General features: G+C 39.8%; 1 protein-coding gene across 1 annotated transcript in view; it reads right to left on the minus strand.

Annotated features, from left to right (window-relative positions):
- Nucleotides 1–25,866, minus strand: part of LOC140284391 (uncharacterized) — a 96,336-nt gene that overhangs the window by 25,701 nt on the left and 44,769 nt on the right. Inside the window, exons 3-9 of the mRNA XM_072378266.1 lie at nucleotides 16,712–16,867; nucleotides 11,863–11,946; nucleotides 11,443–11,610; nucleotides 10,523–10,690; nucleotides 8,175–8,405; nucleotides 7,779–8,009; nucleotides 3,885–4,122 (exon numbers count right to left, since the gene is read on the minus strand). Of these exons, the coding sequence (XP_072234367.1) occupies nucleotides 3,885–4,122; nucleotides 7,779–8,009; nucleotides 8,175–8,405; nucleotides 10,523–10,690; nucleotides 11,443–11,610; nucleotides 11,863–11,946; nucleotides 16,712–16,867 (1,276 nt within the window). The remainder of the gene's footprint in view (nucleotides 1–3,884; nucleotides 4,123–7,778; nucleotides 8,010–8,174; nucleotides 8,406–10,522; nucleotides 10,691–11,442; nucleotides 11,611–11,862; nucleotides 11,947–16,711; nucleotides 16,868–25,866) is intronic.

The raw sequence follows: 25,866 nt of genomic DNA on the forward strand, positions 1-25,866 counted from the left end.
CTGCAACTGGTATCGCTAAATATTTCATGATACACTAACACTTCTTGTGTGTCTGCGTGTGTGTTTCAGCCCGACCAGGCTATTTTACTGAACCTCAAGGTGAATGTTTGCTATGAATCTCAATAATCAATAAAGCAGGAATGCGAAAACTTGAGATGGGGATCAAATTCATATTCAAGGCATTAGTCTTTAGGTGACCTCAGTGACACCTCCCACCAGGGGAGGCCACAGAGAGAGCAATTAGCTGCAAAAAATGATCGTTTACACAAACTCTCCTATTTGCAGCCAAACATGCATAAGCAAAGGTACACTCACAGGAAAAAAATGTGACAACTTGCTCTATAACTTGAATTTCACAGAAATGTATTGGGAAAAAAAAACAGACAGATGGAATACTGGAGTGCACACACCGAATGCTAACTTTAGATAAATAGATCATTAAAAAAAGGGTATGTTTAGCTTAGAGGGGATTGATGACCAAATACTGACAACTTTTTCCACATAAAACCAGGATCTGCAGAGGACTGTAGATTTCTTGATACTTCTTAGTATCTTAAAAAAGCACATCAGTCCACACGCTGATGTCTGAGGTGTTTTCCAACCTGTTTTTAGTGGCTTTGTGAGTTAAGTTATGACAGTAGTCCACAATCTAAGATCTTCAGTCCCCCAATCTAAGACTTTCTTGACCCTTTTATTCTGGCTTCACAACTTACGGTATGTTAGTCCACAATCTAACTCTCTCTCAATCTCTCCCTCACAACTCCTTTCGTAGATGCTTCAAAGCCCATCATACAGCATCAGCCGTATAATCGCAGATCTGCGGTCAGATTACCCTGCTCTCGCAGCTAACCTTTAACATGAGAAGGATGAAAACCTTGCTAACCCTGAATCAGTGGTTGGGGCTGGGCTGGGTCCTGCCTGGCCCTCATAAAAGCTTCATAAGGCTTCATGGGAGCTTCCTTTGGCTTTGTTGGGGGATTCGTAGCTGGCTAAGGTGCTCCCGAGAGACATCCCAAAGCCTCCCAAGACTCTTTCTCTCTCTTTCTGAAGTTTCATAGACTTGCAACACTGCTTTTGGGTAGAAGCCAAAAGGTGCGGGCACACTGCCGCACACTGTCATGCACACAAACACACCACAAAAAAAAAAATCACTAATATGCAAACAATAGTGACTCACAAAGACTAACATACAGACAGACTCACGCACTTACACCCCAACACACTCCCCTCTTGCTCTCTCCTCTCCGCTTTATTTACAATCCTCTGGCAGCGGTACAAGGGCCCGGGGCTATAACACACGGCACCTAATGCTCAAACTGCCAGGTAATCTCATGTCTGACATCCCCCTTTGATAGAAACTGATCAATAGACTCTTGTAAAGGAGTCATTTTCTCTGATGTTTCTACCAACCACTTCTCTCTATCTCTAACTCTCTCCCCTTTCTCTCCATCTTTGCCCCCCTCTCTTTTATTAGCCATACATTTATAATTCATATTTTGTGGCTGGGCCGAGTTAGCTCTAAGACAAGGTGGGGGAGCGGGGGGCTGCTTCTTTGTGTAATAAAGAACAATAGTGTTGAAATGATAGGGAGAAATGCCAGTGTTTGCTGCTGGTTCCGGTGAACAACAGTTTTGGGGATCGATAGAGTGTGAAATGGGATTATAGCTAGTAATAGAGGTGAATTGGAGGAGAGAGGCCTGTGCACGTGTGTGTCCAGGGATCCAGATTGGATATGATCTCACACACAAACACATACATATGCACACACAATATGCACACATAATGATTTCATCATCTTTAGGAATAGGCGCATCAGCAGCACACAGGGGTGGTAATATCACATTTCTGTTTTTGTGGAAGTGTGGAAATAAGGATATTAAGTTTTACTTATGCTGTTATTTCATCAGCCAACCTTACAAAGATCTTCTTTAACATATAATGGACACAATCAGTTTATTGGAATATTTTAAACATCCCTCCACATTTGAATTTCACAGATAATGAACCTTCACTTTGCTCTTAGACAGGTTTGCATGCATTTCTTTAATTGCCTTGGTGTACTACATGTTATACATGATGCATAGTAATATGTGGCATGTACCAAACACCCAAGCATACCCAAGAGCCAAGCATGACTGACAGCCAATTTGACACATAAAGCCTTACACTATATTTAAGTATTTTCTTTAAATCTATCTTTTATAATCGCTCTCGGCTTTCATGTTTCTCTACCCCTGACATAATATGATTGAGTCCACCTGCCTTCAGACACTTCAGTCTCATTCATGTGACAGCCTCCCTTCTTTCAAACTTTTTGCTCTTCTCTTTGTGTCTTTCTGACCATTGAAACCTTTTGATGTAATATACATCACATTCAACTATGTCCATGTAAGCCCACTCTGAACTCTAGAATTCACACCACTAAACAAGTAAAATTACTTGTATTATATTAGTGGATTTAAAATCTCATCTTACTGGATATTTGATTGCGTTTTAACTATGTGGCAAAAGAACCATAAAAACACGACATACAACAAATAAGTAGGTCAATAAAGTGCATGTCAAATATTGTAAGATGGGTACTTTTGATAGCAGATGTTTGCTGATGAAAGCCTCTTCCAAACTGCTTTCTTTTCATGATTTTACACAACTCTGAGCCCACATTTCTATGACAATTTCCATTCTAATCTGTTTGTTTTCTACAGTCCACTCCGTCCTAAAACCCGATCTTCTGTTCTCAATCAACATAGTCATCACCACTCAATGCAATGTTTTCATAATAGGAAAAGAAGCACAACAAGCTCAAGTTAATAAAAAGGCTCTTTGTTCATGGCAGTAATTTCACAAGCTGACTCCTCACCCAGTCCATTCAGACCACTGCTATATCCAGGTAAACAATGCCCCTTTTGTTATAATAATGCATCTTTATTCTTCTTAAGTCACAACAATAGGCTCTACATTGGTGGACTTTATTTGCTGAGGTAAAAGCTGAATAATATGTGGTTTTGTGTGGAGAGTAGAGTTGAGGGAATGCGTTTTTGATCACAGACAAAGGCCAAGCTACACAGCGTTGTCCTTCTGTCTCTATCTTGTTAATGAGCACTGTTCACTGAGCAAGCCAGCCACTGTCTGCCACAGAGTGAGACCTCAGATTCATCTCTCTGCGGACAATAGGTGATTGTATGCGTGTGTGTGTGTATGTGTTTGTACCTTAGAGAAGCAATGTGTATGTGCTAATTAAAGCAGTGGGAGTCGGAAGAAATGACTGTGAGTGTGCGTATGTGAGGTGTTTGCCTGGCGTGACCATAGATATGTACGTTAATTCTTAATGAGACATTTCTGTGCCCAGAGAGACCCAACCATCAAAATTCCTGCGCTGACACACTACTACAAAGGCCACCATCGGACACATGTGCGCACTCACACATAAACTAGATCATTACCATACAGCTAAAGCACTGCACCATTAAATCAAATCTCTGTGTCCAGTGTGTGTGGATGTGTGGCGTGAGCATTACACGCAGACTGCCAGCAACTGATTCACCACATCGGTGGCTTATTTGAGCTAAATGGAAAAGCTAACAGCACTGTGGCTGGTTTTGCCAGTCCATTTTTTTTTTAGCAATCAATAAGAAAAAAAAAACCCAACAAGAGTAATGAGTGGATCAAACTGTGTACTGAAATTAAATCTCAAATCATTATAAAATAAAAGCAAGTTAATAAATAGATGCTACTTAGAAACCAAGGTGAGTACCAATGTAACTGTAATTGTTTATTAAAATAACTATATGTTATATTGATAAATATATTGTCAACTGTGATGTCCAACTGGACAGAGGGATATGTAAAATGAGTAAGTAAGGACTAAACTGGCTAATAGCTACCTGTCTCTTGGTGCTTGCTGTGTAGCTCATCCAGTTCTTGCTTCAGTTGCCTGCTGTATGTTCTCAGGCTTTGCTGCTCTTCAGTGGCTCTCCCCATCTTCACCCTCTCCTTCTGTAACTCCTCCTGAAGTCTCTGCACCTCTCCTCTCTGCACATCCACTTTCTTATTCCTCCTTACAGACTCTTGTTTGGCCTCCTTCAGCTGCCCTTCTGCCTGCCTGAGGAGCGTCACATGTACCTGCAGCATGTGCAAGAGCAAAGAGGATCAGTGAATGAGTGATGCGTGCATGCATGATGTCTGTGGCCAAGTCCAGATGAAGTATTTAACAAAACTGTTGAAAAATGCACTTCAAAACAACTCTAAGATATGTCTTCATACACCAACCACTTATGTATTTGATTTTCACAGAATGCTTGGATTTGCTTTTATCTATTGGAAACCTTGAACAAAACTCCCAATTCAATGTATTGTTAGACTAAAAAGAAAAAAAGAAAAGGGATTTTAAATGGTTTCAATTGTGTTCATTTGCAAAGCTAACTGAAAGCAAGTCAAGCCCTTAATATACAGGACAAATCTATTCACATATACAGTAACGTACTGTACAATATGTAGAGCTGTGCTGCTGACCCTTTGTGAATGCTGCTTGGGTGTTAGGCACTCACATGTGTATTAAGAGCTGTCTGTTGCTGCCTTCCATAGCTTATCCAAAATTCAATACTTAAGTCCAAAACATTTATTTTTTGTCATTTCAATGCATCATCCTTCAATTTCCCATAGAAGTCTTATTGTTAATTGACTTGAACTCAGACAGAAAATGCATGACTAAGCATTCATGTAAATCATTAACTCTTGTATAATTATGTGTATTTGCATAATGATAATGATTAATAATGTGTATATACATAATGTATGTGATGAATGTAGATGTAGCCCTCAACTTCTATGTCTCTACGTGACACAGACTGATTATGTGTTATTCCGCAGGGAGGACAGCTACATTAATGGACAAGACCTGACAGCAAGAGAAAATACTGTAGTTGGGTTTGTGTGTTTGTGAGCTTGAATTTATGTGCGCATGCAAATGATCTTGGTAAGAATAACACGCCATGCACAAATTAATGTGCAAAGGGAAACGCATCCACTTATGCATAAAAGGCTACGGACACACACGATATGTGCAGGACTGCCAGTAATGTTGGCACTCTGCCAGGCTTGAGTCACCACTTTGAGTAATTTGAATATTTAGTGTCCCATTGAGCTCTTAATTGGAGTCAATTTTACCAGCCTTGGCACCGTTTGGCGCTTTAATTAATGGCAAGGCAATTTGTTTCTGCCAGGCAATCACAGGACAATCACATGAGTGGTCGGTGTGGTGCCCGCTGCAGTGGTTGGAGGACCACTTTTTGGCAGCTTGAACTGCATCTTCAAATAATGTTTCTCAGCATGTATGTGTGACATTTACAACTAGATCCATCTGCAAACTGCAAGATTTCAGCTTCCACCCACAACAGGTCACGCCTAATTCAGGTTACGCCTGCTCACAATGTTTTAGTAAAGAAAGAAAGAGAGAAGCGATTATACGATCTTCCATTTCGAAGAAATGCATTTTAACAGTCATCGTAATGTAGAAGTAATTACACCAGCGGACTGTCTTAATTACAAGAAGTTATTTTGAATGCACTATGCTACTTTTCTCAGACATTCTGCAGTTTGACTTTATGCAAGTGGAAAGTTAAGAGAATGAGATTGGGTTAGGGGTGGAGGCGGATGAGAAGAGCATGAGAGGAGAGACAAGGACAGACACCAGGATCATCACAGGAGAATTAGGAGAGTTTTATAGACTCCATTATTACTGTCTCGCCAGCTCTGACTTCAGCCTTTTCACACTCCGAAAGGCGATCAACTTGGCCAGTGCAGCGCTGAAACAACAAACAGATACAGCTGCAAAGAAACGAGTCTTTGGTTTCTTTGTTAAAGGTTTTTCTGAAAGACTGAACATGAACGTTTGATAAACTAGAGCGTATATTCCAGTAGTAAACTCTAATTAGAACTAGAAGCACTGCAACTGTAGCAACAACATGTTAAACTTAATGTTCTCCAGTGATGGTAGAATGCAGAATGTGTACTCCTACTAATCCAGGACACCTTCTGTAACTGTTGCCTGAGTCTTGACAGACTGAGATACTCCTCATCAGGATGAGAATGACTCTGCTGATAGAGGCGAAGGTCGCACTCAACCATCAGTTTCTATGAGTAAAGACAACTAAAACGGATAGCAAAAACGATTAAAAAAAAACCTCAGACATAACTTGAGATCAAGCTTTTCTTTTTTTAAAGTGTGATTTCAATCAACGAGATAATAAGATAAAACCACCAAAATGCAAACAACAAATGGTCTAAAACAGAACAGGCACAAAATATATGTCTATGCAGTTCAATATTTAGGTTAAAAACAAATAAAGCGAAGGTGACATCGGTTTTCTATTAAGAAAACACAATGTGTCACAATCATTTCTGTATTGATTTGAAGAAACACACGTGCCGACAAAACAAGCTTAACAGCTCAACATTAACAAGTAATCTAGTTTTGAACAAACGCATATAAAAGACATTCTCTGAATTACTAAGAGAGAGAAAAACGAAAAATAGCATAAAATGAAATTTTAAAAAGTACCTCATTGTTTCCTACAGCTGAAAGTGTTTCTAAATTCATTATTTAAAGAAAGAATTGCTTAAAATATCACTTCTGGCGATCTTAGTCCATTAACTACTGTGCTTTATGTGGGTAAATTATGTAACTAATTCAAAAGTAGTCATCTTTGTAAGAAGGGAGAGAAATTTTACTTGTCCTCTGGTGTTCATCTTTATGTTGCGGTGAAAGAAAAGAGACAGAATTAAGATACCGTGCTCATACTGTGTACGTTTTTTAACCTTTCACACAAAAATGTAAGGTCCTGTAAAATCATACAGTAGTTTTATAGTCTTGTTTTAGAAGATGAAAAGAATTTTTTGAAAATTAAGATCTTGTAAACTGATTTTAGGGTTAGCTGAGCCCAACAGTGACATGAGGTAACGAATTAGCGGGACGTGAAGCTCCATAAGAACTCCTAACCTCTTGATAGGCGCCTCACAATCAAAGTCATTAGCCAGTGTAATAAAGGGCCTGAGATACAGCCATTCTTCAACAGCCTAACTCTTTTATAACCAACAGATTAAAGTTGATTGGATTAAAATGACATTCTGCCCGTCTGACCTTGGCGGCAGCAGTTAAGTTCATCCAAATTAAATTTCTCCGTAATAAAGATGATTCATTTGTTGCCTGACGTAGTAAATATAAAACAGAAAGAAAGAGGAGAAAAGATTAAGTGACACACACCAGTGCCCACATGCACATTTGTGTACACGCAGGCATACAAAGAGGTACACTCACATGCACAGGAATATACCCAGGCGTGCACTCACACAGGGAGATGGAAAAGCACCTTTGTGTGCGTGTAATGACATAAAAACATTAAACTGTGTGAACATAAATATATTCAAACATTCAATCTACACGCTATCTTTGAGAACTCGGGTAACATCTCAGCGTGACAACAAAAACATACTAAGATGTGTCATCTGTCTGCCCAATTATCATCTTCCACACAGCTTTATTGATTGTGACATGTAGAAATTATGAGGAATTGGGACAGTACAGTGAAACACAGCGTAAAAAGGATATTTCAAAATGATCACACTGACCGAAAGTTAAAAACTACTCTTTCACTGTTGCAAATAAATCAGAATCAACACAAATATGCAAAGGAAATACTGCAATCCTGGGTGTGTTTGTGTCTGGATTCAGACCATTGTGTCTATAGGTGGTGTAGTAACTAGTGCATGTGTGTACTAACCTGCTGTTTGAATGTGTCCACCTGCTCCTGCAGGGATCCCATGAGGCTCGTAAAATGGTCCACTTTTTGTTGACTCTGTCTCAGTTTGTTCTGATTGGTCTGGAGCTCATCCGTCAACTGGTCGAGAGCCTCCTGCGAGCTCTCCCACTGGCTAATCTTTTCCTGGTATCGCTGTTCCAGCTCAGCTAACTCTTCCTTCACTGAATGAGTTGCTAACTGCGACTCTTTTAGCTGCCATTTGGATGCAGTGAGTAAGCAGAATATTAGACCACCGACCAGCTTTAGATTAAGACATAAAACATGTAGGATGAATCTAAATCTAATGGAATACTGAGCAGGGAACAATGCACTTTTCTGGAAACTAAACTAAGTACATATCGACCAACTATCATTCACCTTTTTCTGTGAATATCGTAGTTCCTCTTCCAGTAGTTCCACTTGCCCTTGCACCTTATGCACTTTTTCTATTGCTGCAGTATACTTTTGTTTAAAAATGGCTATGGTTTCTGTCTGCTCCTGTGTTTTCAAAACAGCCAATTTTAGCTCATCTTTAGCTCCTTTCAGCTGCTGACGGAGAAGGTCCATTTCCATCTCTTGTCTCTTCAACTTCTCTGTAAATGCCTCAACCTAAAACCAAACACAGTCACAAGAAACACAAACGCTGACAAAGCAGTCACTTTCAAGTCAAAAGCTCATAGTTTGCTACTTACAGGTTCGTAATCTTATTTTGAGGGTCTTCTGAAACAGGTTTAGAGGCTTTGGTGTGGAACAGCCATAAATTTCTCTACTTTTGTTCACTACTTTTAGATGGCCAGCTGGACATAGCAAGTCGCCTATTGAATAACCTTACAGATTTGGACTGGAATCAGGCCTATTTTCACATCACAGACTCTCGCTGGAGGTCTATGGCCCATATCGACAAGCATCAATTACTGCGTTTGCACGCTACAAAAATGTAATTTGTGAGACGAGCAAAGATGTCCCTATTTCTGACTGAGTTCTTAGCTTGCTAGGTAGAGGCTGTTGGCGGGGCAGGAGTTGGCAATTGAAGAGCTAAAAGAGATAGGGTCACCCAAAAAAAGAGAAATTAACTAAAAAAAGATCAGTCAGAAAACCTGGTGTTGACCTTTAGGATGCCATAATGTTCCAAAACAATTAGAAAGGGAAACAGAACACAGTACGTGTCCGTAATACTTCATCTGTCATACAACGTGCTGCTCTGCAGTAACCTCTCTCATAATGACTGGGGAACCAAGGAAGTGAAACCAGCCTTAATCCCAGCGTTACACTTGGAATCCTACCGTAGCTCACCTCGCAAGGGGAGAGGTTGAGAAAGTTAAACCCGCTCTAACACTCAGCTTGAGTTCATCCACGTTAATCCTGTTGTAATCTGGATCAGAACATGAGGGTTTACAACTAATGACAGCCAACTAGTTAGATTTCAGTGGTTCACTGCAGCTTGGTTTAACCAGGGATTAACTGGGCCTTTCTAGGACTAACACTGCACAGAAGGTAGCATGACTGAGTGGAAAACTTGCTCATGCAAACGGAAAAAAAAGAGACCCGAAAAACCAGAGGGGAGGAGAGGAGTCATAAACTGCGATGATCTACTTTAGGAAAAAACGATCAACCACTGCAGGTGTACCACTGCAGGTGTACGGCCATGTGAACTGGGTAAAACCAAGTACTCAGCCAATATACACCTCATTTTATCCGAATGTGATGGTGGTGAGTGTCAACAGTTTCAAATGCACACCATGGAAGATGCACACACACACCAAACATAAGGTCACATATAAAAAAAAAATAGCTGTAGCTATTATTCTGCAGCTGTGGCTGTAGACTGCTTTTTGTTTTGCTCTGTGTCACAGTATTTCTTTCCCCACTCTCTCGCAGTGCAACCACTACCGGTTGACTTAACATCTCATATCTGTTACTGGATGAAAGACTTCATAACAAGGCTTAATGTGGACACTATGGCTTTCTTGTGACCATAATTAGGAGCGTGCGCTTTGGTGAAATAAACAACTCTCATTAAACATGATGGAAAATGCATTCAGCTCTCATGACCTAACGAACCTCATTGGGCCTGTCATTTGAGTGTTCATGGCTGTCACATGACTACCCAAGATGACCCTCAGTTGATAATAACTTTATTCTTATCTTAATCCTCTTTTTTTCCTAATCTCTTGGTCTGTGTTCATGTTTGAATCCAATTAGATGTGAGAGGTTGACAAACAGAGCGGTCATCCTGTCTTATTTAGTAATTCAAATGATGTGGATGGAGATATATGCAAGCTGACAACAAACTAAAGCTCGTGATTTAGATCTAAGTTGCATAAGTGCATCGGGTTTTGCCTTTTAAGTTGTTCACTGGATTAACACAGTAAATGTTTTTTTTTTGTTTGTTTTTTTTGTGAGATCATGGCTCATTTGATTGAGCACTGAAAGCTACAATATTTTTCTGTGGCATAAAGCTCAAGGAGGGTCTAACTTAAACCCTCCTTGAACTTTACGACCACCAAACTCTCAAATTTCATCCCGTCATGGAACTGATTGAGCTTGTTCAGACTTGTGCTGTTTCTGTGAGACAGGGGTGCTGGTTCCAATCCAATATACCACTTCAGTTTTGTGAGCCTGTTTCACAGCCACCAGGCCAGAGTTCAACTGAATCATGGATTATACAAGATATATCAGCTGCTGGAGGGAGAGGTAAAATTATCAAAAGTTTTTCTCTACCTTACCTGTTCCTGACTAATATGGGGCTGATCATGTAACAGCTGTTGTTCTTCATCCTTTCGGTTCTTATTATATTTGATGTCTATGACCTTTTGGCTTAACTCACAGGCCTCTTCCTCATGTGCTCTGACCTTGTAGTTCAAGTGTCTGACCTCTTCCTGCGGTGCTGTCACCTATGAATAAAAAAGGGGGGAAAAGGAAAACTGCATGTATGCATATGGTGTTGAAAGGCACACAAACAAACAGAAAAGACAGAATGGCAATGGCACTAGCCAAGAAGTGAGTCAGGCTTGAGAGTCCCAGTTTAGTCTCAGGGCCTGGTGGGAAAACCTAAGCACTGCAAACATCAATGAGGGAAGCTGCTTAATATCAAACAGCAGAGGACAGTTGCTGGTCTGGGCTTTTCCCTTGAGTGGATATGTCCAAGTCTGTGGGTGTAAAGCAGGACATTGTTGAAAAGAAAAGAAAAAAAGGGGATGATCACGAAACTTGCATGTGAATGGAAAAGAAAATAGCAAGGCTAAGACCATTTTTAAACCTGGAAACAAACTATTTTCAGAGGAACACAGCTGGACAAAGTTCTACTGAGATAGTTTATAAGCTGTACATTTTCAGGATAAAATCTCTCAAAATCGTAGTAATATAAACTAAAAAGTCCCACTAGACATAATTCGATTTAAAAAGAAAAACATCTCATCTGCTTCCGTGTTTCTTGATGCTTTTGTTCAGCTATCTTCATTTCAGCTCTCAGTTGAATAATCAACTGATCTGTGCTGAGGACCTAAACCAGCAGAAAAGACACTAGAAAGTAAATTCCAGTCAACTGCATAGGTTGGTATTTTGTTTCTACAGTGAAATTTCTGGTGAACAACATTTCTTTCTGACCACTGCAAGTTCATTCACACAGACACAGATTGAGATGGACCTCCAGGTGAGACGTGTGCAGTTTCTCTCGGCTCAGGGCCAGGTCAGCCTCCAGTTGCTCTTTGGTTCGGTCGAGGTGGACACACTCTCTGTTCTGGTCCTCCACTTTGGCTCTCAGGTCATCCTTCTCCCTGTTTAGTTTTTCCAAAGTTGTCTCCCTTCCAAGTAACTGTTAAATCAAAGTAAGTGAGCAAGTCAGTCATTCCTATTCAGCTCCCATATCATAGTGTTTTAGCACCCACAATTTAGAATAACACTTTAAGAAGGAAATTAACAAAATTAGGTTAATTCCAGGACTTAAAAGAAAAAGGATGGTTCTGATTTTTCACTCACTGCATTTTTAGAATAGCACCATGTTCTAGAAATTCATTAAACATTTAATGTGACTCATTTCAGTGAATAACAAAGTCGATGTTTTCACCTCTCTCTGACAATCAGAATGCTGCTTCTTGCTTTCCGTGAGCTTCTTCAGCAGCACACGTATCTTTATCTCCATTCGCTGTATCTGTATGACAAAAGCATTTTTCTCACTACTGAAGGATGTTGAAACTAATTGTGGTAATGCAGATATTTTTTCATTCATTGGCAACAATAATTGTTTTTCAGTAAGCAGGGGAACTCCACTGAGTTTGCAGAACTTAAGATGCATTATTCCAGTCTAAGGGAACAGTGGTGGTGGGCGGATGACAGTTCTCACAGAGCAACTACAGTTTATTGCACTCTTGGGTCTACAGTATCTCTGACAATTGCTTGTGTTTTCCCGTTTCCTTGGTGACCTTCCTTAATTACCCACTTCGGCTGCATGTAAGTGCACGTATATTTCGGTGTGCATGTCTGCACATGCTTTTATGTGGGTGTAATTCCTCACAAGTTTGCCCGGGGAAATGTTTTGGGTTTTTTCCTTTTTTTTTTCCTTTTTTTTATCTCGTCTGTCTGTGTTTGCCCAGTCTGCATCTCGTCAGGGTCTCTCTCCGTTTGAGGTCAGTGAAAGGGGCAAGGTTTGGTTTTGAACCAACAAGTTCTCCAACATATTTAGGATATTTTCATCTGGGCTTACCTTTTCCTAACATTTCAAAGACGTTCAGGCGCTTTTTTTTTTGCTATTTCCCTCTTCAACCTCTCAGTGGTTGAACTATGAATCAGATTATCTCCCCAAAGGAAGACCGTGTCTGGGAATCGGGAGATCAAGGCCAGTGGATTGTTGTCATGTACAGTACCAGCCAAAAGTATTGACGCATTTAACAATTCTGAGCGATACTGGATATAAATTATATAAATGAACTGGTTTTAGTCAGAAATTAAAAGATAAGAATACTTATAACGAACTTGCTTTTGAAGTACTGGATGCAAAGAAGTTTACATTTAATTTGCAACAGAACTTCATGCCAAAGTGAGTCAAATGCTCAGTCTCACCTTGTCCACCCCTCCCTAACTCCTGTCTGTCCTGCATGATCCAGGGTGTGTTTTGACCAGAGTTGAGGGCTCGTTTGTAACTGTCCAGAGGGATTGATGGAGTTAACTTGACTTTTTGACCTTTCACCTCTGGCTGTCGGCGGCCAGGCTCGCTTAACACACCGAACCTGAGCAGCGGCAAGGGGAGTAATAAAGAAAACGGTACCCAAAGTGCCATGCCTGAAGCTAAAGAACACATAAGCGTTCATGTAAACACTTGGACCCACATAAATAGGCAGTGCCGTGGACATATATAATACTTGTGGTGTTTTGTTTTCCATGAACATAAATAATAAAATAATACAAACACAGTCCATCACACACACATGCAAAGGAAAAAAAAAAAGAAAAATGACCGAAGCTTTTACTCATGTTAAAATTGCATTTCTGTTAATCGAACCCAGACCAGATACAGCACTAACTTCCAGCCAATTTTCAAATCTTTGCTTGATTTATCTTTGAGCGTGTGTGTGCTTGAATTCCCAATGTGAGCGTGTGATAGGCAGAATGGATGTTGATAAACACCAGAGGATGTCGTGTCAAAACAGACAACTTGTCAAAACGACACGCTAACTAGGTCAATCACAAAGTTTAAGAAGAAACTTTGGAGTGGAGCTTTGGTTTATGCATATCTCAGAGTGGATGTCTGTGCGTTGTAAGCTCCTCAACGAATCTGCAGGAGGGGACCTCCAATATCGAAGGTATTTTTAAATCAATGAGCTCTTAAGTGTATCTCAGTCTCAATGTGTTCACACATAACGCAAGCACACGACACTCAGCGTAGATAGAATCCCTACTGACAGGCAATGACAAGATAAAGAGAGGGAGAAAAAAGGGGGGACAGGACGACAGGAGGGGGGAAAATAATATTTGAACAGGTGGGGGTGGGGTGGAGAGAAGGGGATAGGGTGGGGTGGATGAAAGCAAGAAATGGAAAGAAAAGACAAGAAATGAGCAATAAGAAAGATCAAGAGAGAAAGCAAGCAGAGAGAAAATTCAGTAAGCTATTCTGATGGTTGTTGAGAATTGTGTTCAGGACCAACATCTCTCCATGTTCAACAATGAAGGCTTGAGCAACTCTGCTTACCTTCCACTGTGCCACTCTTCCTGTCTCCTTTCATTTCTGTTTATTTCCATTTCACTTCAACCTTCTTGTCCTTTTAAAAACATTCCATTTTAACTCTGTCATCCAATGTGCTTCATACAAAAACCATTAGTGCACCCTTTTGTAAACTACAGAGTGGCTGAAAACCCTCTAGGATGGAGCGTTACCAGGACACCGCAAATAAAACCAACATCCACAGATTTCTTTTTGGTCAAAGTTTCATTTGTTTCAAAACAGCCGACTCTAACTGGTCGAATCAATATTGAACAGTTGAAAATCTAAAGTAATGGGTCACCGAGACTGCTCCAGTACGAACAGCCTTAACCCCGACTCGATGTCTCTGAAAAAAAGAAAATCGCTTCGGCCACATTTTGTGTTTCTCAGCATCCGTAGCCCAAGCAAGCTGCTGCAAACTCACCCCCCCTCCCTCCTCGTGTCCTTTATGACACAAACTTTTAAATAGCAGCCCCTACTGAGCAAAAAGCATGCCAGGGAATTCTTTCAAAGACAAAGGCTCATGTGATGTGTTTAATGATTTTACTACTTCCTAGTTTTGGGAAAGTTTTGAACACTTTAACCTCATGTTGAAATTACAGCAACGCGTGGTTATTCACATGATGATGATGATGATGATGATGTGAGATAACAAGACGGGGGAACCATAAATAAGAATAGAGTATAAATATAGAGGAATTTAGACAAAATAGGAGTAGAGAATTAAATGGATTAAGGACCTAATGATCATAATTACTGCATATAAAAAAAAGCAAACTTCTGCATTTATTGAATTCATTTCCTGTGCCATTTTTGTAACTGGACTGTCAAAATCAGAGTTGATTCACTTTTCTTATCAAAAATAAAACATATTTGCCTTTAGTGGTTTCTAAGATATGGGCCTCGTGTAGAGAATTATCCAATCCCCACAGAAAAGGCAAACTACTTCTCTGATCTCCCGAGCAAAAGTAAGAGGGAGTGAGAGTACAATGAGGACTGATCAGCAGAGTACATTTAAAATGAAGGAGAGTGTGTTGACAGTATTTGTTCAGCTGGGCTAATGTTAGGACATATAGGGCTGCAGAGGAAAATACTTAATACAGAGTTCTCAGTTCCATTTACAGTAGAGTGGGTGCAGGCTCGCTCACTCTGCCGAACACACCTACCACTACCACCGTCCACATAATGATGGAATGAAGCGTGCATGCATAGCTGTGAGTGTGTGTGGGTTCATGTGTGGGTGTGAGAGAGGCCTTGTAATAGATCAGAGCAAAAGCATTTTTTTGTGCATAAAGCAGCGATCAGAGCCAGATGTGGAGCAGAAACCAGAACCCTGGACGGAGTGTAATGATCCATCCGTTGACTTAACAAATTAAAACCTGAGACAAAACCTCACACACACACACACTCACACAAACTTGTTTTTCTGTCTTTGTGTTGATTTACTTTTGGCATTATGCATTCCCTGGCCACGTACCCTAACACCTAACCGTAACTCTTACCATAAATCTGACCATAACCTTACTCTTACCTTACCCATAAAAACAAATGTTGACCCTCAACAATCCCTTTAAACGTGTAGGACCCACCATCAGGTCCCACCAAACACGTTGGACCCCACAAGTACTGTGGGCTCCTTGTTTTTTTAGGCCTTATGAAGATAGAAAAACAAGCACATACTGAAGAAATGCACAGCAAAGGCACACATAAAAAGTATGACTAAAAATCAATTTATGCACTCTACCTCAAAGTGGATTATAACGATTTAATGAAAATGTCATTTTAACTATAGCCCATTTAATGTGATATAAAATTAACTGTAGAGAATGTTATTAATTTAAATGTTCTTTCTATAAACTGGGTGACTGTTGCAAAACAGCCTCAAAAGCAGCCAGCACAACGCTGACCTTAACCCTCACACTAGAATTACAGTGAAAGAGTATTGTTAGTGAAGAGGCTTGTCAGTAGAAAGGACTGAACGTCATGTGCTGCTTCCCTTTTTCACAAATACAAGCCCTTGAAATTCACCAATGGCTTAGGGAAAAGTGTCTTTCCAACCTGGTTAATTGAAGGTTAAATACAAACCACTAAGCACTGACATATGCTTTTGGTGTATTGCAAAAAGGGCAGAGCATGAAAAGGTCTGAGAAGCTATGCAGGATATGAGCATGTGGTTTCTGAAATTTTACTGTAGTCCAAGCTGCTAAAATGCCACTTTGGAAGAAAAAAATTATTTTTTCCCATGCTTATCTACATCATGAGTGTGTCTTTTTAATAAGGGTCTAAATATCTGAGCTTCCCCAATACCTATTATTTTGACATCTTATCATGAGTGCCATTGTAGAAACAGACAATCCCTGTCACAGTGAATGTTACATTTGACAATTTCCTATTTAAATGAATCCCTAACCTGTGCAATCCTTCTTATCAGTCCCATTGTAGGAAAAGACAAAGCATTACAAAAAAAATTAATATTTGATCTCACATCCAGTTGATACGGTCTATCTTTATATTAACCTTTATTTTCCTGATATAGTTCTCTTAGTTTAGAAAATGTCTGTTGATATGACTAAGATGCAAAAATCTTCCCCTTAATGTTATCAATGTCAACAATTCCTGGTCAGAACAGAAGGGTTAAATTAGCTTTTAGATGTGACAACGCAAGAAAGATTTATGGGCATTCATGATTCATTATTCAAAGGAATGAGATAGCAGTTACCTTCTTTTCAGTGGTGTGACGCACACCAGTTAGTTCCTGCTGCAGACACGCCACCTCTTTGCTGGTATGGAGCAGCTGGTCCTGAAGCTTCTCTCTCTGCTGTCTGTCTGTGTTCAGGCTGGTTCTGGTCTGATCCAGGGCCTCCCTTGTTTGTAACTGTGGGGAGTGCGGAGACAGAAAACTGTAAAAAATGGAGAATAAGCGCAGTATGTCTAGTTGTTTAAGGTCTGATGCTGGCACACAAGCAGATGGCAGCTGAAGAGAGAACTGTGGAGAAGAGGTGCACATGGAGAAGGATGGGTAAACCATTACAGTGAGATAAAGCAAGACAAGGAGGAGATGAAAGTAAACTTAGAGATGTTTTCCTCTGCTTTGTCTCCATAGCAGTGAAAGGGAACATCATAAAGGCTTTGTGGAAGACCAGGGAACCCCACTGTTATAGCTTTGCCTCTGGACCAATAAAGCTGCTTGGATGACATAAAGTTGTAAGACACCAACTTTAGAGGACTGCTTGTTGAGAGTGGAGGAAGGGCTGCCAGAACCGGGGTCATTTTTCTATCTGCTCCCCATCAGAGAACAAAAGCATGCTTTTCTAAGGGGTATAATAAATCCCAATTGTCAGTTGTTGTTTTTAAACTCAACAGTCAAACTTGACCCCTGACTAGTGCGCTAAACATATGAGGGAGAGGCAGAAAAGCTGAGTTCTGAAGAGTAAAGTGAGTGTAGAAATGCAAGTAAGAACAAAGCAGGGAATTAGAGCAATTAAGTATTGCATTCTTTATGTTCTAAAGCACAAACTTACACCTACACCTCTGCACACTCCTAAAGAAAGGCACCATATTGTTTCATTTTGGGTCAAATCTTTGCTTTATTCGTGTACCTCAGCCCTGCCTAATCGAGCAGACACCGAGCCGCAGCTCTTCGACGGAGACTGAGAAAATAGTGGAGCAGAAAAAAAAGAAAAGAAAAAGCAGTGTAACCAGTTCAACACATTCTACATGTCCTGCCACCCTGCATGCTGGCTCACAGCTACACACACTCTGCCAAAGGGTTGCAGAGCGGGATCTCACCAGATAAAAACAACTTTGCATTCTTTTAGTGGATCATAATTGATGATTGAGAGGGATTTTTTTTTTCTTCTTCAATACAACTTCTGCTCAAACATGTTTATGGGGAGAGAAAACACTTCAAATCATTACTGAAACATGTGACACCTTAAAGCTTCAAAGTGGACCCCAAAACATTGGCAACACAAGCAAATGCAAATACTGGGTTAAAATGAACGCGTTTAACTGTGATGAGCAATAAGTTAACCAGAAGGGTAAGTCAGTGTTTGAAAAGGAAGAGCTTTAAGATGACATCAAAGAGTGTGCTGCTTCAATGTTAAGTTAGATGTATCTAATTTAATTGGCTGACAGGCATCCACACTGCTATAATACTAGCAGCAGACAAATGATTTTGTTTGGTCAAGGACACAGTAAAAGGGTTAATTTAAGCCTAAAACACATCACTGCCACACGCCACTCTGATATACCTAGAGGGGTGAGAGGAGGAGGAAAAGGCGAGAGAAGAAAAAACTGGAGGGAATGAGGCAGAGAGAGGCAGAGAATGATAAGAAAGAGAGAGAAAGGACAATGAGAAAAAAGCTAAAGGCCATTCCATTCATCATGCGTATGACTCTTTAATGTTCACATTCATTATCAGTGGTTCTTATTGGGGCAAGAGTGAAGCTGGATGGAGGAAATGTGAGAGGAAAAATAAAAGAAAGACAACAAAAGAATTATTTGAAGAAAAAAAAATCTAAACTATATTTAACCCATCCCTAAGTTTTGTTCGCTGCAATAGCTAAGTGATAACCGCACAAATATTGGTTCTTTATTGTAAGACTAGCCAACCCTCAGTGGAGCTAAGATGGTGGCAATGAGTTATTAAATATGGAGAGAGGGCAAGGGAGGGAAGTCGGAGGAGGAGGGGAAGAAGGATAGATGATTAACTGTGAAGGAAGTAAAAAATGAGGAGAATTCCCAGATGTACCACACTGGATTTGATTTAGAGAACGCTACCCAATTCTGTTCCTTATTTAAAAAGAACTCCCTTCCTCTGCGTGAGTGTGTGTGTATGTGTGTGTGTGTGTGTGTGTGTGTGTCTATCTACTCTGCTCTGCAGTGTGGTCAACCTTTCTGTTAGCTTTGTGTTGCACTGGGCCAGCTGTAGAGTATGTTTCACCTTCGAAGTCAGTGTTCTTTTCTAAGAGTCCTTTGTGGCTTGCAAACCAACCACATGCTGATCCAGGTGATCTTCTTTCACTTTCATCTGACACAAAAATACAGTTAAACAGTCTGCGCCATATGTACTCGCATAAAACTCCTGCAATAAAACAACGAACACCGAACATATATTTTACTTAAGTGTTTGATGCCACTACAGCTTGTAGATTTGACATACAGCCTGTGTACCAACTCCAAATGGAGAAATAAAAAGACTATGTTGGGAGGCATTCTTTCCATCTAAGTATTTTTTCCCCTTTGGATGCACTGAGAGGAGATGGGACTAACTAAGTCAAGATTTACCTATTAAAGATGATAAATTCATCTTAAGCTATAGCTTGTTATTTTACATTATGCTGACATAGTCTTGCACATAAAATAGGCAGCTTGGTCTCACCAGAAAACATGTAGTCGGTAAGTTTGCCCACATGTGCAAAGGTTGTAGAGTAACAATCCCTGGTTTTAAATTGTGAGATGTCAACACACTTTTCTTTTCTGTTGGGCAGTGAGTGGTTAAATGCTGCAGCAATGTAGATTTTTGTCACTCTCTGACCGTATCTTTTCAAACATGTAGATTTAAGCGTGCACATTATTCCTAAGCCTAACCATTTCCTTTTAACTCCTGAGGGAAGAGAGTAAGAAAAATATAGTTACATTTTTGAGTCCGTGAACCAAAATAACTCTTTGCACATTCTCTCATGAGATCGAGTTGAAATAAGGCAAATTCTTATCACTTCCAAGTTAGATGGCTGCATTTTCACATTTCATCATTCACCGAGATTGCCTCCTATACAGCTCCTCAAATCATCTTTTTGTTGTAGGAATCAGAAATTCTTGAAATGTGTCTATTTTCAAAGAGCCACCGAGTTCTGTCAGATTGTGTCTAACCATCTCCATGAGTCTCAGAAATGAGTTTTTCAGTGTTTTTTTCTAATCAAACATTTAAAATGTATGATAAAACTAAATGTATTTACACTTAAAAAAAAAAAAAAAACTCAGGGGAAACAACATTGATCCTTTCCAAGGAAGCAGACAATGGCTGAACCCCATGGATGAACAAGTGTGTGTAGGCCCGTGAATCGGATCCACGATCAAATCAAATTTTCATTAGCACTGTATGAAATTAGCTCTGTGTTAGATTAGTAAGGAGGTTCTACACACCATCAATAAACACATACAAACACAAACTCACAAACGCATTTACCATAAGTGCACGATTCCTGCTTTAAAGCACACACACGCACACAGAAGCTAGATGGTTTAAGATTTGTGGGACAGAGAGAAATTCAGATATAACTATGCACTTAAATTATGTACAGCATTGCTAATGGATGGTAACACTTACAAGCAATGGACTAGTGCACTCTGCAATATTGAATTACAATTGCTCTTTTACCTGGATATTCCACAAATGTTAGTGTGACTTCTGGGAAATAAAATACGTTTTTTTTTTTTACAAAACAATAGTGGGTGAATTTCAGTACCTCAGCACTGCTCAAGCTCTATGCATTTCACAGGGAGGCAAACGTTAATTGTTATGTCAAACCCTCTATATTGCATGAGGGATTTCAGATAAAATATGAACATGGAGCAATAGAGCACATCGTTCCACACTTTTTAAATATCATTACTGTTAATGTAAAAGCAAAAAGATGTTGCTACTAAAATAGTGCTCTGAACTTACGACTACGATCCATGATTAAAAACTCTCGAATACATTCTTTTTCAATCACATCATAAGACATAAGACATCACATCCAGAAATATATCTCTGATATAGTTCTACAATATATAATATGTTTCTATAAAGTCCAATCTGCATTGAGTAACACTAGCAGATACACACACATTTGTAGGGTTGGGCCTAAATTTGACTTCAGTTTTTTCACAGGAATAGTAAATAAATATATCTAGTCTTTCACCATAGTTGTCCCTACCATTTTCCAGGCGCAACAAATTAGCATTTTTTTCATCAGCATCTGAGCGAAAGTAATGGAAAAGCCTTTGTTGAATGTTCTGAACTGTTCACTTATGGTAAAGCTGCAGTCTCTCCTCTTTGTCTGGCACACAAAGAGGATGCAGGGAGACAGCACACAGCTTGAGTCAGTGTTTTTCTAGACATAACAGCAACTTTGCTTGCTAGTTTAAAGACAATAAAACCTGCATGACTACGAAGCCACCAGCAGATGTTCATCACAACAGATCAACAAGCTTGAACGTGTAGCGAAGTGATAAGATCAACCACAAAGATATCCACAGCCAAATTTAGTTTGTCAAGTTAATATGAATCATCATAGCAAAAAGAGGCATTGTGGTAAGAAAACTTTCACCTGCTTTACACCTAACTTGAAATACTAACTAATCACACATGAATGATGATGGTATGTGGGAATAAAGCATTGAGAACATTGACTGTTAAAGCGATGGACTGGATGTCTGAATCATGATGTTGTTAACGTTATGTAACCCAGGTCTGAAAAGAGCTTATGTGTTTGCTCTGTTCTAAACCTCTAAAATATAAATAGCAGTGGCTTTGGGCTTTAAAGTTTCCAAGAATTCTGACTGCCTTCGTCTTATGCAAAATATCGATCGCCTGTAATTTAGCAACTTTTTGCAAGTGTGATCGAAAGGATATAACCTTAGACTTAAAAAAGACACAATAGGCTGCAAACAAGTTTTATGAAGATTTGATATTTTCCATATTATTTTGTTGTTTCTATTTTTTTGTGCATCTGTGTAATCTGCACAACAACATGTTGACATTTCTGTAATCCCACCCCACTGTATCTATTCAGCCCAGCCACTGTCATTAAAGATTTCACCGTCTGTCAAAATCCCTCCTTTAGCCTAAGGTCTTTAAAGCAATGACTTTGAGAACTCTATAATATTGTTACATAATTAATACATCACAGTGATTTTTCTCATGTCCAAATCTGCCACCATCAGAGATGATTAAAAGTTCCCATGTGGTCTGTGTGACGTCTTAATTCTACAGTGGGGGAGTACAGGACCTTGGCTGGAGGTCCAGAAGAAAGATTATTAGATTTGTGATTTTATTTCAAATAAGTGCTTAAGTTTTGGACTTTCATATTAGTGGAGCTCCTACTGAGAGAGAAACCTCAATCTGATCAAGTCTCATTACTTTAGCAATCAAAGTTTCGCCCCCGGGGTTCTCTCCTCAGCTTCTGCCACCCACCTCCTCCCGTGTCCTTCCTTTTTTTTCTCCCCTCCACTTCTAAGCATCATATGTTTTTGCCACCAAGACAGAGAAAGGGAGAAAGGGAGAGTGGCTTGTGCAAATCCTTGATTGGCTAAAGTCTATCTTCCTCGTAGGATTAGGAATTGAAATGGAACATTTGAGGACAAAAGAAAGAAGAATGAAATGGGAAGAGACAGAGAGAAAAGGGAGAGATAGTGTGTTAAAGAGAGATGTGAGGTGCCGAGTTATGGGCACAGAGAGAGACAGAGAAAGAGGGTGGCTAATATAATTGAATTAAAAAGATGGAGCGGGGCCATTTCTAAGCAGGTGGGAGTGTGGAGTGAGAAAGAGCGGGCAAGATATTAACTTCTAATAAAAGAGAGATTAGAAAGTGGCTAGGAGGACTGTTCTGTCTTTACCTGTGGGAGTGACGGCCCCCACATAACCTTTCAATGCAATATGCACACTGATATTGGTGCTCAGATCATACCACACACAGGCAGACATACACATATATGTGTACCTGTGCACATGCTTGTGTAGGAGTTTGCACCCAAAAGAACCATGTGAACAGTATATATAAGCAGAAACACAGGACGTTGATGTGACACATGAGCACATTAACATAAAGTGTTATCAGCTTATATTCAATGATCCAACAAGCAGCAGTCATCAGATAATGAGGATACGGCTCTCTGGGAAGCCACCGCCATGCAGACAATTAATTAACTAATTGGTCTAATGAGCTTGTTAATGCCATGCTTTTTTGGCAGCCTGTGTGAATACATTAACAAGGCTAATTAAATTAAACAGGTGCAGCTTTCACAGCTGCCTCTCATGGATACACACATACAAAAACACACACGCAAATCCTACAGGTGTTGTTGTGTAGACGTTCGCTCCAATTGACTCTGATGTCTTTCTCCACAAAACCTTGGCATTCGATCAACAGCATAATGACATGCAGATCAAGTAGTGTGTACTCATGCATTTGTGTGTGTATGTCGGTGCTTGTGCCTCAATGGGCCGGTGTGCCTTTGAATGAAAAGTACAGCTCAATAAGCTCCACCAGCAATGGTAATCTGTATAATTGAAAGGGTGTAAAATAAGTGGGTGGAAAACTGATTGAAGCACTTTGATAACGGGTAAAGTAGCAAACAGAATCCTTGGAGGTCAACCGCTAATGTTAGCCAAGGATTCCCAATGCAATACAATTCATTTGCGAAAGATAAATGATAAAATGAAATAATCTAATGCCTTTAAATTTCATTCAAACATCAAAAGCCTTTTGAAGCTTATGTTGGTATACATTTTACAAGCATTTACCCTTTGTCTCACTCCATTAAGATGTTTGGTTAGTTGGTCAATCCTCATCTCTTTCTCCCACCATTTGTCTTTCAAACAAGGTGCTGAGTTCGTCCTTTGGACACACAATTTCATCAGCCTGGATACTATCAAGCCCCCTTTCTTGTTATCTCTGCCTTGCTTTAACTTAAGATGATGTTGTGTCTTAAGTTCAATTCCCTTAACTGAAGAAATAAATGAGCTAATAATGTTCAACCAGCACTTTGTTTTCTATCTTATATACTGATAAGGATATCTCATTTCCAGTTGGTGCTCTTTAATTTTTTTTTTTTTTTTACCAGTCGGACGTTATTTGGAGCAATTTGTCATTAAATGCACCATCAATAAAGTATGAAGTGAATCACTGAAATGTCGGCCTGATAGGCAATAGTTGTTAGTGTTAGCCGCTAAAAACTTAAACAGAACAACAAAGAAAGGACAGTCCAGAGTATTTGGTTCCAATATGTGACAGAGGATATATGATGCGAGTTCTAAATAGTTTTATTCACCAACTCGGGCCTGTGTTTTACAAAACTGTGTCTTACAAAGGAAGCCTACCAGCTGTGCTTGGTTGAACTATAGATGCAACTATTTGAGAATAAAACTGACAGTTGAGCATTTTTCAGGTTGGCATCTGGTCCGAGCTCTAAAGCTATTGACTGTATGCTCTGTACTAATGTGTTCCAGGGGTTATTGAGTACTACAGATCTTAAAACAGACAGACTCTGTGGAAGAGAGGGGCAGGGAGGAGTTAAATGTGTCCCTCCATCTTGCAAAATTACCCGTTACTGATGTGTCTCTGTGTTATTCTGTCCAAATGATGTGAAAGATATTTCATTAAAACCTGAAAAATTGTGAGCTTGTGAAAAGAAGAGCATAAAATCTGTCCTGTAACAATTGCATCGTCAGAACAGTTCTTTCTCGTTCTATGACATTTACTGGAAATTCCTGGGTTTCCCACCAAAGTGGTTCCAGTGTGGGTTTAGCTCCAGAACCTAACTTAGAACCTGTTCTATCTGTTTTAACCACCAAAGCTCTGGCTCCAGCCCTGAAATAAATGCTGATAGACGAGTAACAACCTCAAAAAAAAGCTTACATCGGCGGCTGGAAATGGGGTTATGGTGTCCAACCAGACCATTTACAATGCTGTAACCTCCACATTTAAAAATCCATTTTTAACAGAGTCTTAAGTCTGCCTAATTTAAGGGAAAACAATAAAAGGATGTTTGTCTCATGTTTTTTCCTGTTGCATATTCTAATATGACGTCTGTGAACGCTGCACCGCTTAGAGTCACATCAATCATCACATGTTGCCATTCATAAACATTGATTACCGTTTGGAAGTCCTGCTTAGCTTTGCACAAAGAGAAACTATACTGGTAATATCAAGACATGCTTTGCAGGGAAAACTAAACAAACACCGAGATCTGTTGTTTGTGTCTCCCTGCATTGTGGTCCTTGACAGAAATTCAAAATACCCTAAAAGGAAGGTCAAATATATGTTGGTGGAGTTTGCGTTTGAGTAAAGGTGTGACTCCGTGTTGGATCTCTGGCTGCAGAAAACCAAACCAGTTCTTGGACAAAATAAACTTAAACCGACTTTAACACCAGCTCTGATGCAGTACTGGAGCCGCTTCGGTCGAAAAGGGTACGGTGTTTGTGTGAATCATGCATCACTGGCTCACACAAGGTTTCATTTCTGAAAATTCTCATGCAACTTGGAGGATGTCTTGAGGAATTAATAGTATGAAGACGTCCTTTTCAGGTGCTTAAATGTAATTGGACGAATTTACACCTCTTGAAGTGTGAATCCCATGGACATCACCTAAGAGTGTGTCACCACCTGTGACTCTTCCAGCTGCTTCTGTCTTCATTCATATAGGCTTCGCATTAATAGTTGAATCTTTTGATGGGTTTGGTTTGGTTTGGCAGTAACATCAGTAAAATCTCCCTAACAGACAGTGTTGCGAACTGGTGGTTTGCTAAGCTCCCCCGGAGATGATACCACTGATTAATTTCCTACCTCCTCATCATCTCCACGCCTTCCCCCATCTATAGGTCCGCTTTCTCTACCATCCCCCAGCCCCTTTAGCCACTGCTGAATATTAAATCAGTCCCCCCTTTTTTTAATTTCCAGATAACCACCGTTCATTTTTCTCCAAGTGTCATATAGCCAAGACATGGTGTAGCAGCCTATATATTAGGGATGGCTGATATGAGTTATTGTTATCTTTTTTTTCCCCATTTACTGCTTGTGTGTAATTCTGCACATAATACATAACTAAATCAGTACCTGTACATGTGGTACGAGTATCGGATAACACCATTAGCAATTTCAACTAAAT

The sequence above is a fragment of the Leuresthes tenuis genome, unplaced genomic scaffold, assembly GCF_036924035.1.
Source record: "Leuresthes tenuis unplaced genomic scaffold, fLeuTen1.0.hap1 SCAF_24, whole genome shotgun sequence".
NCBI lineage: Eukaryota > Metazoa > Chordata > Actinopteri > Atheriniformes > Atherinopsidae > Leuresthes > Leuresthes tenuis.